The sequence below is a fragment of the Choloepus didactylus genome, chromosome 3, assembly GCF_015220235.1.
Source record: "Choloepus didactylus isolate mChoDid1 chromosome 3, mChoDid1.pri, whole genome shotgun sequence".
In the NCBI taxonomy this organism is placed as follows: Eukaryota; Metazoa; Chordata; class Mammalia; order Pilosa; family Megalonychidae; genus Choloepus; species Choloepus didactylus.
This window is the reverse complement of record NC_051309.1, coordinates 26,659,193-26,676,756: the sequence shown is the minus strand read 5'-3', so window position 1 is coordinate 26,676,756 and position 17,564 is coordinate 26,659,193. Positions and strand designations below refer to the sequence as shown.

General features: G+C 42.2%; 1 protein-coding gene across 1 annotated transcript in view; it reads left to right on the top strand.

The window, feature by feature from the left end:
- SEL1L3 (SEL1L family member 3) overlaps nucleotides 1-17,564 on the top strand; it is a 124,663-nt gene that overhangs the window by 34,886 nt on the left and 72,213 nt on the right. Inside the window, exons 7-9 of the mRNA XM_037829527.1 lie at nucleotides 1,218-1,350; nucleotides 3,116-3,248; nucleotides 4,757-4,897. Of these exons, the coding sequence (XP_037685455.1) occupies nucleotides 1,218-1,350; nucleotides 3,116-3,248; nucleotides 4,757-4,897 (407 nt within the window). The remainder of the gene's footprint in view (nucleotides 1-1,217; nucleotides 1,351-3,115; nucleotides 3,249-4,756; nucleotides 4,898-17,564) is intronic.

The window sequence follows — 17,564 nt, the reverse complement described above, 5'->3', positions numbered from 1 at the left end:
GCCTTGCTTCTCATTTGATGCCTGTCTTGACCCTTGCTGTTCACATATGCTGTGATCTCACCTTGTCCACCCACGTCTATTATAATTTTTAAAAATTTGCAAATAAATAATACATGCACATGATTTAAAACAAATCGAAACTATACCAAAATGTGTCATTAAATGTCTTGCTTCTAGTTCTGACCCCATCCACCCCATTCCTTATACCTAATCCCATGGGTCAACACTTTTATTAGTTGCTTGTCTATACATCTTGAGTTTCTTTATGCAAATACAAAAAAAATCCATTCACCCCTTCCTTAGATCAAAGTTATACTCTTTGTTCTGTACTTTGTTTTTTTCATTTAGCAATATATTTTGGAGATCTTTCTAAATCAACACACAGAGCCCTTCATCCTTTTTTTATGCTGGGTAGTCAAAAAGCTCATGTCCAGCATCTGTTGGATGGATGGGCCATTCCTCGTTCACTGACACACAATCTTTGTTAAATATAAACAATGCTGCAAGTGACAACTGTGTACATTTTGTACATGCCAAACTCATTGTTTCTTCCATTTCCTTCCCGATCCTTCAAATCTGCAGGGTAACGTGGACTTAACAACACATCACCTGTGCTGCCCTCTTGTCTTTGGCTAAGCTTTTAGACCTTGCTGCAGTCTCCTCCTTCTCTGAATTCATCATTTCCCTCAGTCCTTGTCTAATGGGCTACATTTCTGTTTTACCTCCATGGCCACCTTCTCTTTATTTAGCAAGTTTTTTTTTCCTTTTAGAGCAAAATATTTCCAAGTAAGACCATCAATTCCAAATAATTCCAATGGCCAACAATTCCAAGTAATTCCAGTGATTGTAAGCAATATCAATAGCCAGCATGCACTGAGTGTTTACTATGGGTCAGGCACTCTGCTAGATGCTTTGCATCTTTACATTTCATTTAATATTTTCAACAATCCTGTAAGTTAGGAACTATCATCTTATAAATGAGAAAACTCAAATGTCAGAGAGGTTAAGTAACTGGCCCAGGGTCACACAGCTGGTAAATAGCAGAGTTGGGAGTCTAACCAAAGTCTACCTGACCCCACAGTGGTCTCATCCGCTAGAACCCGAAGTGAAGGGCTTGCGGAAATTGGGGGTAAGTCAAGGAGGGTCAGTAAAAGGGTCTTCTTTTGAAAAATTGAGTTCTAGCTCAGGCCCTGTTACTCCTTTGTGTTTTTCTCTAGCTTCCAGGAGGATTTCCATTATAATGACACAGCTGGGTACTTCATTATCGGAGGGAGCAGGTATGTGGCTGGCATTGAAGGGTTTTTTGGACCTCTGAAGTACTTTCGCCTCCGCACCCTGGACCCTGAGCAGGTGAGCCCACAGGGTCAAGAAGTTTGCGGGCATGCAGGGATGATGTGCATGCAGCTCAGAGGCACGTAAGCCAGTGTAAACAAAAGCCACTGGCTCTGTCATCAAACATAATTAATATCAAGGCTCTTCCCCAGCAAACGCGATCATAGATTTCTGTTAACGTTGGTTCATTTAGTACTCATAAAATGGAAACCATTTACTACCTCTGCTTTAATAACTACTAGCTTAATTATAGAGTAGATTTTTATCAGGCCGTTGCCTATCCAGTGATTAAGCTAATGAAAGGAGAGAATCATAGTTATTTGGTAAAACTTCTTTTATTTGCTGGTATTTAAAGTATCACAAGATGAGAAGACTCTGGCAAATTAAAATCTTGCTTCCCTTCGTTGCTCATTGCAGAAACGCAGGCATCTGGCTCACAATGGGGTGGGTGGCTGCAGGTTGTACATACCATGGAGGGCTTTGTATCCAGAACTGTTGCAACTGGAGAGTGGCTCTGAAATCCAGAACTCACCCTTGCCTGGAATTGCCCAACTCTCCAGGCCATCTCCAGATGGGTTGGTGGGGGAGGGTGGAGGTTTCCCACAGGAAATAGTTGTTTTCTTTGCCTTGGTAAAGAGATGGAATCTCCATCTTATACCTGAAAGAGGGACATTTTCTCATTCCTTTGACCCTGTGGGGATCAAGGGAAAAGCCAGAGCCACCAGGCAAAGTCATAACTAGGAAAAATGGGGAGACTTAGCCCCCAGGAGTGACATCTTGGAGGCCTCTAGGAGAAGGAAAAAAATCGAAGTTTGTTTATTAAGTTCTATAACAAACACTTATGGAACACCTACTATATGCCAAGCTCTATGTTAAGTGCTAAGGTAAGCAAGATGAATTAAGATAGTGGCTGTCAAACTTTTTTTAAATAAAAATGATTCATGATAAGGCATTAACTTAATATCATGACCAATACATACACATGCATATCTATGTGTGTACATAGATATATGCACACATATATATGTCCATGTGTTCTAATAGTCTGTGTCCTACTTTAGCAAAAAAAGAAAAAAAAAGAAAAAAAAAATCAAGACTGCAACCCACTGAAATAATTTCATGACCCCTTAATGGGCATAGCCTGCAACTTGAAAAGCACAGAGCCTTCTGCTCCGAGGAGTTCCCTTTCTGGGTCTTAAACAGATAAATCATAAAAGGATATGGTCCAGGCTTTAAATCAGATGTGAGCACAGTGTTTGGGAGCATTGAGCCTGAAACATCTGAATTTATCCAAAAGTGAGGGTGGGGTTAAGGAGGCCTACCCTGAAGCAGTGACCCTGGATCTGGCTCTTGGGGGTTGCGTAGGAGTCTGCCAAGCAGAAGAAACTTGCAGGAGGGCTTCCCGGGCAGCAGGGGCAGCAGGGGTAGACTTGGCGTCCCTCGGTGGGAATTGAAGTGAGGGGGTTGGGGAGAGGGTAAATGGGCAGCAGGGGAAAAGAAGAGTGGGGAGGTCTGATCTCTGGGAAATCCTGACATTTCAGAAGCTCTGCAGACAAGATGCCCCAAAGGGAAGCTGGAGGGAAGTAGTCAGAGTCCAGCATGTCCTTGAATTAATGCTACTACCTGTCCTTTGCAAATCCAGAGTGGATGATAGGTGGGAAATCGAACCATTTGATGATGTTAATGGGGGGATGAAATCAACCCAAACGCATCCTTATAGGTATCAATGGGTGTTTGATGGCAATTATGACAATTATCATTCGATTTTCTTGCCTTCTCGTAGATTTTTAATCCCTTCCTTGAGATGCAGCTTGCTGAACAAATCAAGTTATATTATGAAAGTTGTGCTGAGGTTCAAGAAATAGTGGCTGCGTATGTCTCCACGGTACAGCAAGGTGGTGAGAGACAAGAAGCATGTAAGTACTGAGCTACAGGAGAGCAATTTAAAGCTCTGTGCTTCTATCTCGCAGCATTAAAATAGAATACATATGGCTTGGCTCAGGTAGCAATGGGAACAAGTGTGACCTCAAGTCTTTCACAGATGGATGCGAGGAAAAGTGTGCATTTCACCTGGATGCCAACATGGCCAGGAAGAACCAAACCAGATCTTACTGCTTCAACCATATGCAATTTAGTTTAAGACTATAAATGAAAGAGAGTGCTTGGAGCCCCTTGTTGCATTATTCCCATCCAAAAGGATGCCAGCCTAGTCTTAAGAAAATAAAATTGAATTGGAAAATAAGTTAATCATTAGAAATGTTTCCCCATCGGTGCACTTTTGTCTTGGACCATTAATATCTGGATATTAGCTTTTGGAAATGTTGAACAATGACTTTGTTGTTTGGGGTTCAGTTTTATTTTTTCAATCCCAGAAAATGACTCATGCTGGAAGACACTGGTCATTGTCAACAGGAGGAATGAATTTCAAAGAGACTGCTTTCAAGCTTGCTCGTATTTGCATGGATGTCCCTTCATCTGTACGGGTGTTTATTAATTATAAAACCTGGTCCTGGCTTGCCTTCCAATGTTTCAGCTTGGATGTGGCACTTAGAAATTTCTTTGTGCTATAGAACTTCTTGTTTGTTATGGTGGCTCTAGAGTCAGTCACATATGTTCCTTCTGGAAGAGAAATTCCAGTGGGGCATTTGCCATCAGCAAAACAAGTCAAGCACTTCAGTGCTGCCGACACATCTGTGTCCAGGGCTGAACTTTCCAAACCCGGCCTTGGAAGGATAGATGCATCTCTAACATAACCCAGTCTGATGGGGTTCACATAAAATGATCCCAGGTAGCGATTAGAGATGGTGATATGTGGGTGTGGAAAGGCAGCACTTCTGCAATTCAATTTAGGAATAGGCTATACTGGTCCCCAGCTGCTGCTTTCACCGCTGAATCATCCTGAAAATTTGAGGCTGTCAGAAGAGGGGGAGATATATAGGAATAGTAATGTCTCGAAAAGGAAAGGAACTGATTTCGGTTCCTCGTGTCATATCAGGAGTGATCCCCTGAGTTGGAAGGCCTTGTATGCCAATTTGTTTGGTGGCATTAGGGAGATTTCCCTGATATCTCCTACTGCCCTGCTCCCTGGAGATCCTTGTGCTTTGCTCCTCAACTCACGCTGCCAAAAACGTGGCCTAGATATGGGCCTCCCGGGGGCCAGTAGGAGACCAGCTGCTCATTCCGTAGAATTATTCAACAGCCATCAGCAAGCCTGGCACATATCTGTTGGTCTTGGCTCTGAATTTGTGATCTTGGGGCAAAGTCATCATGGCCAATTTCAAATCCCTAAAGCACCCAAACCAACACCTAGTATTGTTCAGTCTGACTTCTTATTTCTGGTTCCTTTTAGGAAGAAGTGTTTTAGAGGGGCAAGACTTTCCCTCTCCGAAGGACTGTGGCATTTTGTGGTTCTTTTTCTGTGCAGGTGACCTCCACAACTCCTACCTGGACCTGAAGCACAGGTATGGGAGACCCTCGACGTGCAGAGCCTTCACCTGGGAGAAGGAGCTGAGAGACAAACACCCCAGCTTGTTCCAGGCCTTGCAGGAGATGGATTTGTTGACTGGTAATTGAGTCTTCACCTGGGTTTTGGAGGCTGGTTAGAAAGGCTGCCTGGGGTTTCAGAATTTCACGCACGCTCTTTGGTGATTGATGCCTCCAAGTTATTTTTAACCCTGGTGTTGTAGCTTATTCAGATTTAAATTCTGCCCTAGACTTAAATTTAGGAATTGCTCAAGTTCTTCCTTAATTAAAGCAAAGAAAACGAAAGTCACAAATGGACAGCCTTCGGTCAGATTGGCCTCCAAATGTGGTTGGTCTGGAACTTGGATTGATGTAAATTAAAAAAAAAAAAATTAGTTACTTGTATTTGAAAGCTTGCATTGAAATGCAGATTTCTAGCTTTTCTGGAAAAGTCCAAAGATCTGGCAACCCTGGGCCTCCATTCCTACGTGGCAACAATTGAGAGGCAGTGCCGGCGTGTTCTGTTGGTCCCCAGCCCCTCACTATTTTATCACTTCCTATTTCATTCATGTGGTGACCTGCCTAGGCCCTTAGGACTTTGAATTTGAGATCACTGATTTGAAGGATACTTTAAGTATCATCCTAGGAATCTGCATATCCTTCCCAAATGCTGCCTTTCTCGTTAGACAGCATCGTGATTTCGGTTTGTTTAGTAATTAAGTACACACTCTAGGGCTAGGAAGGATCTTGAAACCATGCATGTTAGGAAGAGAAGCAGCAGATGAGATTCAGTTTGGGGAAGGGGATATTAACAGGGGACGATGATAATCGTGTTAGTGGTGAGGACAACCTGGTATATTCCTGGGCATTGAACCAGATCCCTGAGTAGAGGTGACACAGAGACAACTTCTGCCTCAGGTAAGAACTTCTTAAGAATGGCAGGGTCCGGTGGAATAGACTTCCTTTGCAGACACGACCTCCCCCGTGTTGGAAGCATTCAAGAATTTGGGTTGTTTCATCTTTCATTCTTCCCATACTTGCTAAGTGACAACTCAGTTACTCGGGTAGACTTCAGAGATAAGTGAAGGAACACAATACCCTTGCCCTTGAGGAAAAGACTTGAAAGCAAAGAAAACCGGTGATACATTTTACTGAAAGCCTATGCATGTGAAAGGGGAAGGCACAAAGAAGAGAGTGGTCAGTTCTACCTGGAGGGCTGGGGGGGTTTAGGGAAGTCTTCCTGGTTTAGGGAAGTCTTGCTGGGACTGATTCATGGAGGGTCACAGGTGTTTGCCAGATAAGGGAGGTGGAGCGGGAGTTGCAGGCAGATAGAGAAGAAGGAGTAGAGAGGCAGAGAGGGGTGAGCCAGCACGACATGTTTAATGACATGCAGAGTTTGGGAGGCTGAGGATGGCTTGGAGAGTGATGATTCTGGTGCTTGGAGGTCATCCTCAAGGGTTTGGGCTTCACGTTGTAGGTGATAGGTTACTACTGAAGGGTTTCGAGCAGGGAGATGATGAAGTCTGTTGCCATGATCCAGGGAAGAAAGAAGGCAGGCCTGCAGTGGGACAGAGTGATGGAGTCGGAGCCAGAGGATGTGAAGAGGCACTGAAGGACTTAGTGACTGCTTACATGTGGGCAAAGAGGACAAGCAGCAGGGAGGCAGTGTCTTGGCGTGTGACCGATAGCCTGTGGAGCTAGGTGGCCTGGTTCCAGTTTCCACTGAGCTGTGAATATTCACTAGCTGTCTTATCTTGGGCAAGCTACTTAATTTCTCTGAGCCTCAGTTTCCCCATCTGCAAACTGGGGATGATAATATCTCTCCCAGTGTTACTGTGAAGATTGAATGAATTACTAGTCATAAGATACTTAGAATAGTGTCAGCACATGGTAAGCGCTATGTCAGCAGGGGTCCTTCACCTCAGTGCTAATGGCATTTGGGACTGGAACATTCTTTGTTGTGGGGTCTGCCCTGTGCATTGCAGGGTGTTTAGCAGCTTCTTTGGTCTCTACCAAGTGGATTCCAGTAGGATCTCCACCCCACCCCCAGTTGAGACAACCAAAAATGTCTCCAGACATTGCCATATGCCCCCTAGGGGGCCAAAAGCCCCCGTTGAGAGCCCTGGCTATATAAGTGTCCTTAGTCACTGGGCAGAGGTAATTCCTAGGCTTTTTTGGTTGTTGTCTGGAATGAGGTGGAGCCATGCCCCCAAGACAGAGAGCCAAAGGGGAAGGCTAAATAGGCTAAAAATCACATCCACGTTCAAGTTGTTTTGATGAGATTTCCGATCATATTTGAATATAGTTTTGCTGATTGGGAGCAGGAGTGAATCATTTTCACAAAACATTCTTTTTTAAGTAAATACTCTCAATAAGAAATGTTTTTGTGTTATTTTTATAATTAGAAGGTTTTGTTTATAAGAATTTAGAATTATGGTATTCTCCATAGAGGCCTGAAAACAGAATCTAATTAAAAACTCAAATCATGAGCTCCTAAACCATAAGATTTCCTGGGCGTTGCTGCTGTAGAACAAAGGGTTCCATTCCAGTGCAGCCAGTGGAGTCAGCTGCCCACTATCAGGTCAGTGGTGGGAGGTTGCCCCAAAGCCGGGAGCCGCCACTTTAAGGCCCACTGCTCGTGCTAGCCTGCCAGTCGGGCTCTTCCTTCGCCCATCTGCTTGGAGCAGTGCTCAGCAGGGGTGGGTGTGTCACCTGCCCCCTGCACCCACCTCCTCTGCCTCCTTCTGCACACAGGCCTGCACTCCTCCCAGGCCTGCCATTTCCCTGGAGCCTGGGAGCCAGCAGGAGGGAGAAAAGGGGTGGAAGATGAGTCTCTAGAATCAGCCCCAAGTCCCCATGCTGCCTTCAGCCCCGAGTTTTCTAGGTGACATTGTCCCTTTCGAAAAGACTGGGACGCCTTCTGCAGAGGTGGAGCATCCAAGCCTCACTGAAATTCTTCTCTCTACTTGGTATGCTGCCCTGGCTTGGGGCTACCACAGCATCTGCCCACTAACCTGGGAGTGAGATTGGTGCATGTCCGTTGCGTCCAGTTTCTTAGCAAGGCTGAGAAAGTTGCAGAGAATTTGATGTTGTAAATTTAGGGTAAAAAAATTAAGTTTACATTTTTAGCATCTCTTTACTCTGGTCACCCGTAAAAGGCATGGTAATAAGACCAGTGTGACTATGTACCTGCTCCTGGTTCCTCGGATACCCTTGCAAGTTCATCCTACACTCAGTATTCAGCATTATACACACTTTACCAGCTAGCTCTGGCATTCTTTGGCCAGCTCTAGTTAATATGAACTATGTTATGTTAGATTTTCTTCTGCAGCTCTGACTTCTTCTGTCCTGTTGATGGATGGACATTATAAAAGGCAACCTCATCATAAATTACATTTTTCACGTCTGAGATATGCTACAAGGAAGAACTTAAGTATCAGATGTTTGATTTTTTGAATTCTTGCTGTAGGAACTGAATAGGTGCAGTTAACAAACGTAAGGATTTAACTGTGTGTGTTCTTAAGTCATGGCCTTTCATTCATTCATTCATTCATTCATTCACTGAGCAAGTATTTACTATTTGCTCTCTACAATCCAGCTTAGAAGAAAAATGGGGCTGTGTTTTTAACAAGAGTTATTTAGGCTAAATGTACAGAAAAATGTCAGCTCCCATACTCTCCACAAAGGGAATTAATTTGTGGAATTGCTTAGCCTAGAATTTCTTAAAAAGATGGCATGAGATGAGGGGCCTAGAATTTCTGGTTCCTTTTTTTTTTTTTTCAAATTAGAGCAGTTGCAAGTTTACAGAAAAATTGTGCAGAAAGCACAGAGTTCCCATTTACCACCCCCTTCCCCCAACACATACCCAGTTTTACCAATTATTAACATTTTGCATTTGTGTGGTACCTTTGTTACAGTTGATAAAACAATATTCTTATAATTATACTCTTAACTATAGTCCCTAGTTTGTATTAGGGTTCATTCTTTGTATTGTATCGCTCTATGGATTTTTTAAAAAAATTTTATTCTGGTAGCATATATATAACCTAAAATGTCCCATTTTATCCACTTTCAATTACGCAGTTCAGTAGTGCTAATTACATTCACAGTGTTGTGCCACCATCGCCATCATCCATTACCAAAACTTTACTATTGCCCAAACAGTAATTTCTGGTTCTTTATGAAAGAGGCACCTTTTTCTTGGCATCACCTCCTCACATGTATGGCCAAAGCCACTTCCAAGCTGCTGCACACACATGTCTCAGACTTGAGAGTATTTTCTCCCCACCCTGTGTGATTTGGGGATGGATCATCTCCTTGCACGTGACGCCGACAATGCACTTTAAAAGAGATGAGAACATTTCAGGGGGTGGAGAGTGGAGAGTGGAGCAGCTTCTGCTTCATTAACAGCCAGTGTATAGAGGGGTGGCCTCTGCCTTTGGGACAGGTTGCCACCTTTGCGCTATTTGCAAAAGATTGAGCTGCATTTTTCCACTACGAAAGAGAATTGCCAGATATTTACACCCCTACTCTCAAAGGGCTGTCTCTTATTTTCATGCTGTAAATTTATATAACAGCAAAAGTCTGGTTGAATAGGAATTGAGAATGTAATGCTTTGCTAAAGTGACGTAAAGTCATGAAAGAGCTTCATGGGCAGAAAAGTACCTGCGGCGTAGGGTCACCCGTGAAGGGCTCGGCTCACTCTGACTTGAGTTACGGTTATGTGGTCCTATATGCGTCTATCACTCACTAAATTGCAAGCTTGTCGTGGTTGGTGGAAGAAATGTAAGTATCCCAGTGGGCTTGCAGTTCTCTGCAGTGTCTGCCACAGTGCTGGGCAAACGTTCGCTGCTCAGTGATTGCTCCTTCTTCCGTGTGACCCTACAGAGCACATTTCTGCCCCATTCCCTCAACGTACTTCCCTCACCCATCCACACGCCTCAGCTCGCCTCCTTGGCAAACAGCCTTCAAATCCCACCTCCAGTGCTGCCTCCTCACACTGGCATTCTTGTCTCCCCAGGCATGTCTCCTCTCATGGCCCCTGCCATCTGCACAATTTTTCTGTAAACCTGCAACTGCTCTAAGTATCCAACTTAGAGTGATTACCTATGGCTTTATAATTGTTGGTTTGCTTGTCTGATTCCACAGAAGAGCTGAGGTGTCTTCAAGAGCAGGAATAGTTTCTAGGTTTTCTTTGAAGATCCTCAATAAGCATTTGTTGCGTACCTGAATGTTCGCCAAATGAATACTTGATCTCATCTTTGTAGATATTCAAAAAGCTTTGATGGGCTAATGATTCACTGAGCAAATGAGGAATTTGATTTCTAGAAGATCCAGATTCAAGATGGGCACTAGCCAAGTCAGACTGATACAGTTCTATGAGCTCATTTGTGCTCTCTCTACACTTTTTTCTTATCTCTCTCAGTCTTCCTTGGTCTGTTCCCCCTCACAAGTTGCTGTCCTGTCTACGCAATAGACGCATGTAGGACCACATAACCACACCTCAAATCCAACATTGCTGTTTTCCAGGTCCACCAGGACCCTGCTTGATGACTCTCCGCTGTCAACAAAAGTAGACTAGAATCCTTCTCAAGTCAAGTACATATACATTTAGAAAAGCATTACAGAAAAGTAGCTCTGCTACTTTGTGCTTTCATAGATCTATAATCTAGTTGGGGAGATGTACAGGTGCCCAGATGTAAGACAGCCCCAAAGTACTTGCAAACCCAATTAGGCACCCATGTCCTGGGAGCCTCCTAGCACACGAGGAGGCCCTGGGGCACCGCAGTGAAAAGCGTGGGCCAGCCCACACGCAACTGTCTGCCGAGTGCCAGGGGGCTCCAGAGGAGGGAGTGCTTATTAAATGTTGACAGCTGAGGCACTAACCTGGTATAAAATGCAGCTGTTCCCACTGGGAATTTCCCATGCTGAAGTATAACAGGATTCTCTCCTCACCTGGTGGAGTCGGCATGCCTTTGAATTAAAGATGGCAGCACTCCTCGGGGCTCCTGGCTGCAGCGTGTGCAGATGTGGCAGAAAACCCTTCTTGCCTTCTGGCATTCCAGGGCCACCACTCTGCATCCTAATTTCCTCGCCTGGCACGGCAACTCTCCTTTGCCTCCCCCCCCCACCCCGCCCAAGTCTACCACTGCCCGGGCTCTGCGCTGGTGTCCAGCACAGGAGCCCCATCTTCTGACTTCAAGGGGGGTTTTTAGATAGGGTATCCTTTGTTATTGGAGAAACCTCCAATTCTCAAGGAAAACAGCTCCTCCAGAGCATAGAAGCTGCCCTATTAGCATTTGGGCTTTTTCTAATGCCAGGAGAGTAGTGTTTTTAGTATGCACTGTTTTTCATTATTTAAGAGTCGTGCCAGGTAGTTCCATTTCTTTCTTTTATTCTCCTGTCATGCCTTCCTTGTCTAAACTGAACCTTTTGACTTCAGAAACCCTTTAAATTCAGAAACCCTTTGAATGGGGCTCTCACATCCAGGGAGGAGAGGTCTCGGGCACTGAGCTGGGGAGAAGTGGAGTGACTACAGCAAGCACAAGCAGGGCTCAAAGCCATAGAAGTGGTGGCAGCAGGGAGGAGCGTGGAAAGAGCTGCCTCAGATGAACAAGGCAGAGGAGACACGTCTGGAGGCTCAAGTGCAGGCAGGCAGGGGCCAGAGTTCTGCCAGGTGAAGAAAATGCAGGGTGAGGCAGGTGAGCATGGCAGGTGAGCTGGCCAGCACACCCCTGGGGGACATCGGCCCGCGGGGCCAGAACTCTTTACTCTCTTTGCTCTTTTCATCCTGCCCTGGACAATTCTGAGCCCAGGGACATTGATGTCTGTGCCTAGAGGAAGGCTGAGGGCCACCAGCGATGTTCCCCTAGGTTGCAGGGGCTCCATGCTGGGGTCACCTCCTGGGGCTGATGTCATCTGCCTTCTCCCTCTAGGGTCACTGCCTGACACTGGCTCCAGGCTCTGGAGGGCTCAGGGTCCGGCACGGTCTACACAGGATGCCAAGTTTTTGCTGGCTGTACTAGTGTCACTCTATTTTACTTGTAATTTCACTTATTTTTGCCAACGGTTGCAATGTTTATTTGGAGACCCCAAAATGTAGAGCATGGCGATGATGGAAATACACTTATGTTACTTCACAACACCAGGATACCATTTCCTTTTAAGAGTTGTTTTCACTGTTATATGATGAAGAACCATATCTTTTTTTCTTTAATGCAAGAAAGCAAACATTAAAAGTCTTTTTTTTAAATACACAGATGCACAAAGAAGAAAACAAAGAATGGGCCATAGTTCTCCTGCCCAGAGATTCTCTGATGGCTAGCTGAAAGAAGAGAGAGTGAGAGAAGGAAAGAAAGTAAAGAGGAAGGAATGGAGGAAGAGGGAGGGAGGGAGGGAAGGAAGAAAGAGAGAGTTCATGTATAACATGAGAAAATTTGTATAGTATGGAAAGGTACAAATAGTTTACAAAAATTTTTAATTAATTTTATTTAAAAATATCAAAATCAAAAATTTTATTTAAAATATGAAAATATCTGAAAATATATTTTATATAAAGATATAAAAAATTTTTGATCAAAAATATAAAAAATGTCAAAAAAACACTGTATACCCACTAAGCAATCTCCTTTCCCCTTTCCCCTATGTCCTGGCAACCTCTAATGTAGTTTCTGTCTATGAATTTGTTATTTCTAGATATTTATGTAAGTGAAATCATGCAATATTTGTCCTGATGTGCCTTGCTTATTTCACTCAGCGTAATGTTTTCAAGAGGCACCTACATTGCAGCAGATCTCAAAACTTCACTCCTTCTTGCAGCCCAATTGTAGTCCATTGTGTGTGCCCCACATTGTGTTAACTGCTCATTTGTTGATGGACACACAGGTTGTTTCTACCTTTTGGCTCTTGTGAATAATGCTGCTTTAAACATTGGTGTGCAAGTATCCACGTGAGTCTCTGTTTTCAGTTTGCCTGGAGGGGGATTGCCGATCATATGGTAATTCTATTTTTAGCTTTTTGAGGAAAATAGTTTACTTTAAAAAAATTTTTTTTGTTTATTAGAGAAGTTGTGGGTTCACAGACCAATCATGCATAAAAGACAGGATTCCCATACACCACTCCACTGCCAATACCTTGTGTTGCTGTGGAACATTTGTTACCATTGATGATAGCACTTTTTGGAATTGTACTATTCTTTTTTAATAGTTGTTACCTTTGTTATACTTGATGAAAGATTATTAAAATCATACTATTAACTACTGTCCGTAGTTTACATTAGGTGTATTTTTCCCCATATACCACCCTATTATTAACACCTTGTATTAGTGTTGTACATTTGTTATAATTCATGAAAGAACAGTCTTATATTTGTATTGTTAACTAGTGGACCATCTACAAAAGGATTTACTGTGTCATACAGTCCGGTCTTTAATTTTATTCTAGTAACATGTATGACCTAAATTTTCCTCTTCTAATCACATTCACCTCTATAATTCTGTGATGTTAAGTACCCTCACAATAATGTGTTATCATCACTACTATCCATTTCCAAACCTTTACAATCAACTTAAATAGAATTAAGCATCAACTCCCCATTCTCTAAACCCAGTCTATCTGCTGATAACCTACATTCTAGTTTCTAACTCCATGAGTTTGCTTATTATAATTGGTTCATATCATCAAGGTCATACATTATTTGTCCTTTTATGTCTGGCTTATTTCACTCAGCATAATGTCCTCAGGGTTCATCCATGTTATCACTTGCATCAGGACTTCATCCTTTTTATGGCTGAATACTATTCCATTGTACGCCTGTATCACATTTTGTTTATCCATTCTGTTGATGGGCACTTGGGTTGCTTCCATCTTTTGGTAATTGTGAATAGTGTCACTATGAATTTCAGTGTGCAAATATCTGTTCGAGTCCCTGCTTTCAGTTCTTCTGGGTATATACCTAGTAGTGGGATTGCTGGGCCATATGATAATTCTATATTTAGCTTCCTGAGGGACTACCAACCTGTCTTCCACAGGGCTGCACCATTTTACATTCCCACAAGGAATGAATGAATGTTCCTATTTCTCCACATCCTCTCCAACACTTATAGTTTTCTGCTTTTTTAATAGTGGCCATTCTAGTAGGTGTGAAATGATATCTCACTCTAGTTTTGATTTGCATTTCCCTAATAGCTACAGGTGTTGAGTATTTTTTCATGTGCTATTTAACCATTTGTATATCCTCTTTGGAGAAATGTCTATTCAAGTCTTTTGCCCATTTTTTAATTGGGTTCTTTGTATTTTTATTGTTGAGTTATAGGATATATATATATATATATATATATATATATATATATATGCATATATATATATGCATATATATATATGTGTGTTTATATTTATATACACACACATATTCTGGATATTAAACCCTTATCAGATATGTGGTTTCCAAATATTTTCTCCCATTGTCTAAGTCATCTATTCACTTTCATGGTAAAGTCTTTTGATGCACAAAAGTTTTTAATTTTGATGAGGTCCTATTTATCTATTTTTTTTTTTAATCTTCATTTTATTGACATATATTCATATACCATGCAGTCATACAAAACAAATCGTACTTTCGATTGTTCACAGTACCATTACATAGTTGTACATTCATCACCCAAATCAATCCCTGACACCTTCATTAGCACACACACAAGAATAACAAGAATAATAATTAGAGTGAAAAAGAGCAATTGAAGTAAAAAAGAACACTGGGTACCTTTGTCTGTTTGTTTCCTTCCCCTATTTTTCTACTCATCCATCCATAAACTAGACAAAGTGGAGTGTGGTCCTTATGGCTTTCCTAATCCCCTTGTCACCCCTCATAAGCTACATTTTTATGCAACTGTCTTCGAGATTCATGGGTTCTGGGTTGTAGTTTGATAGTTTCAGGTATCCACCACCAGCTACCCCAATTCTTTAGAACCTAAAAAGGGTTGTCTAAAGTGTGCATAAGAGTGCCCACCAGAGTGACCTCTCGGCTCATTCTGGATTCTCTCTGCCACTGAAGCTTATTTCATTTCCTTTCACATCCCCCTTTTGGTCAAGAAGATGTTCTCCGTCCCATGATGCCAGGTCTACATTCCTCCCCGGGAGTCATATTCCACGGTGCCAGGGAGATTCACTCCCCTGGGTGTCTGATCCCACGTAGGGGGGAGGGCAGTGATTTCACCTTTCAAGTTGGCTTAGCTAGAGAGACAGGGCCACATCTGAGCAACAAAGAGGCATTCGGGAGGAGGCTCTTAGGCACAACCATAGGGAGGCCTAGCCTCTCCTTTGCAGCAACCGTCTTCCCAAGGGTAAAACCTGTGGTAGAGGGCCCAACCCATCAAACCACCAGTCCCCTATGTCTGTGGTCATGTTAGCAACCATGGAGGTGGGGTAGGCGAATACCCCTGCATTCTCCACAGGCTCCTCAAGGGGGCACTGCATCTTTTTTTTTTCTTGTTTTTCTTTTTTTTTTTTTTTTTAACTTTCCCTTCTTTTTTAAATCAACTGTATGAAAAAAAAGTTAAAAAGAAAACAAACATACAATAAAAGAACATTTCAAAGAGACCATAACAAGGGAGTAAGAAAAAGACAACTAACCTAAGATAACTGCTTAACTTCCAACATGTTCCTACTTTACCCCAAGAAAGTTACCTAATATAGCAACATTTCTGTGAACTTGCTCCTACTATATCCATCAGAAATTAACAGACCATAGTCATTCCTGGGCATCCCCAGAACGTTAAATAGCTTATCTGTTCTTCTTGGATTATTGTTCCCCCTTCCTTAATTGCTCTCTATTGCTAGTTCCCCTACATTCTACATTATAAGCCATTTGTTTTACATTTTTCAAAGTTCACATTAGTGGTAGCATATAATATTTCTCTTTTTGTGCCTGGCTTATTTCGCTTAGCATTATGTCTTCAAGGTTCATCCATGTTGTCGTATGTTTCACGAGATCGTTCCTTCTTACTGCCACGTAGTATTCCATCGTGTGTATGTACCACATTTTATTTATCCACTCATCTGTTGAAGGACATTTGGGTTGTTTCCATCTCTTGGCAATTGTGAATAATGCTGCTATGAACATTGGCGTGCAGATATCTGTTCGTGTCACTGCTTTCCGATCTTCCGGGTATATACCGAGAAGTGCAATCGCTGGATCGAATGGTAACTCTATATCTAGTTTTCTAAGGAACTGCCAGACTGACTTCCAGAGTGGCTGAACCATTATACAGTCCCACCAACAGTGAATAAGAGTTCCAATTTCTCCACATCCCCTCCAGCATTTGTAGTTTCCTGTTTGTTTAATGGCAGCCATTCTAACCGGTGTTAGATGGTATCTCATTGTGGTCTTAATTTGCATCTCTCTAATAGCTAGTGAAGCTGAACATTTTTTCATGTGTTTCTTGGCCATTTGTATTTCCTCTTCAGAGAACTGTCTTTTCATATCTTTTGCCCATTTTATAATTGGGCTGTCTGTACTATTGTCATTGAGTTGTAGGATTTCTTTATATATGCAAGATATCAGTCTTTTGTCAAATACATGGTTTCCAAAAATTTTTTCCCATTGAGTTGGCTGCCTCTTTACCTTTTTGAGAAATTCCTTTGAGGCGCAGAAACTTCTAAGCTTGAGGAGTTCCCATTTATCTATTTTCTCTTTTGTTGCTTGTGCTTTGGGTGTAAAGTCTAGGAAGTGGCCGCCTAATACAAGGTCTTGAAGATGTTTTCCTACATTATCTTCTAGGAGTTTTATGGTACTTTCTTTTATATTGAGATCGTTGGTCCATTTTGAGTTAATTTTTGTGTAGGGGGTGAGGTAGGGGTCCTCTTTCATTCTTTTCGATATGGATATCCAACTCTCCCAGCCCCATTTGTTGAAAAAACCATTATGACTCAGTTCAGTGACTTTGGGGGCCTTATCAAAGATCAGTCGGCCATAGATCTGAGGGTCTATCTCTGAATTCTCAATTCGATTCCATTGATCTATATGTCTATCTTTGTGCCAGTACCATGCTGTTTTGGCAACTGTGGCTTTATAATAAGCTTCAAAGTCAGGGAGTGTAAGTCCTCCCACTTCGTTTTTCTTTTTTAGAGTGTCTTTAGCAATTCGAGGCATCTTCCCTTTCCAAATAAATTTGATAACTAGCTTTTCCAAGTCTGCAAAGTAGGTTGTTGGAATTTTGATTGGGATTGCATTGAATCTGTAGATGAGTTTGGGTAGAATTGACATCTTAATGACATTTAGTCTTCCTATCTATGAACATGGAATATTTTTCCATCTTTTAAGGTCCCCTTCTATTTCTTTTAGTAGAGTTATGTAGTTTTCTTTGTATAGGTCTTTTACATCTTTGGTTAAGTTTATTCCTAGGTACTTGATTTTTTTAGTTGCTATTGAAAATGGTATCTTTTTCTTGAGTGTCTCTTCAGTTTGTTCATTTCTAGTATATAGAAACATTACTGACTTATGTGCATTAACCTTGTATCCCGCTACTTTGCTAAATTTGTTTATTACCTCTAGTAGGTGTATCGTTGATTTCTCAGGGTTTTCTAGATATAAGATCATATCATCTGCAAACAATGACAGTTTTACTTCTTCTTTTCCAATTTGGATGCCTTTTATTTCTTTGTCTTGCCAGATTGCCCTGGCTAGCACTTCCAGCACAATGTTGAATAACAGTGGTGATAGCGGGCATCCTTGTCTTGTTCCTGATCTTAGAGGGAAGGCTTTCAGTCTCTCA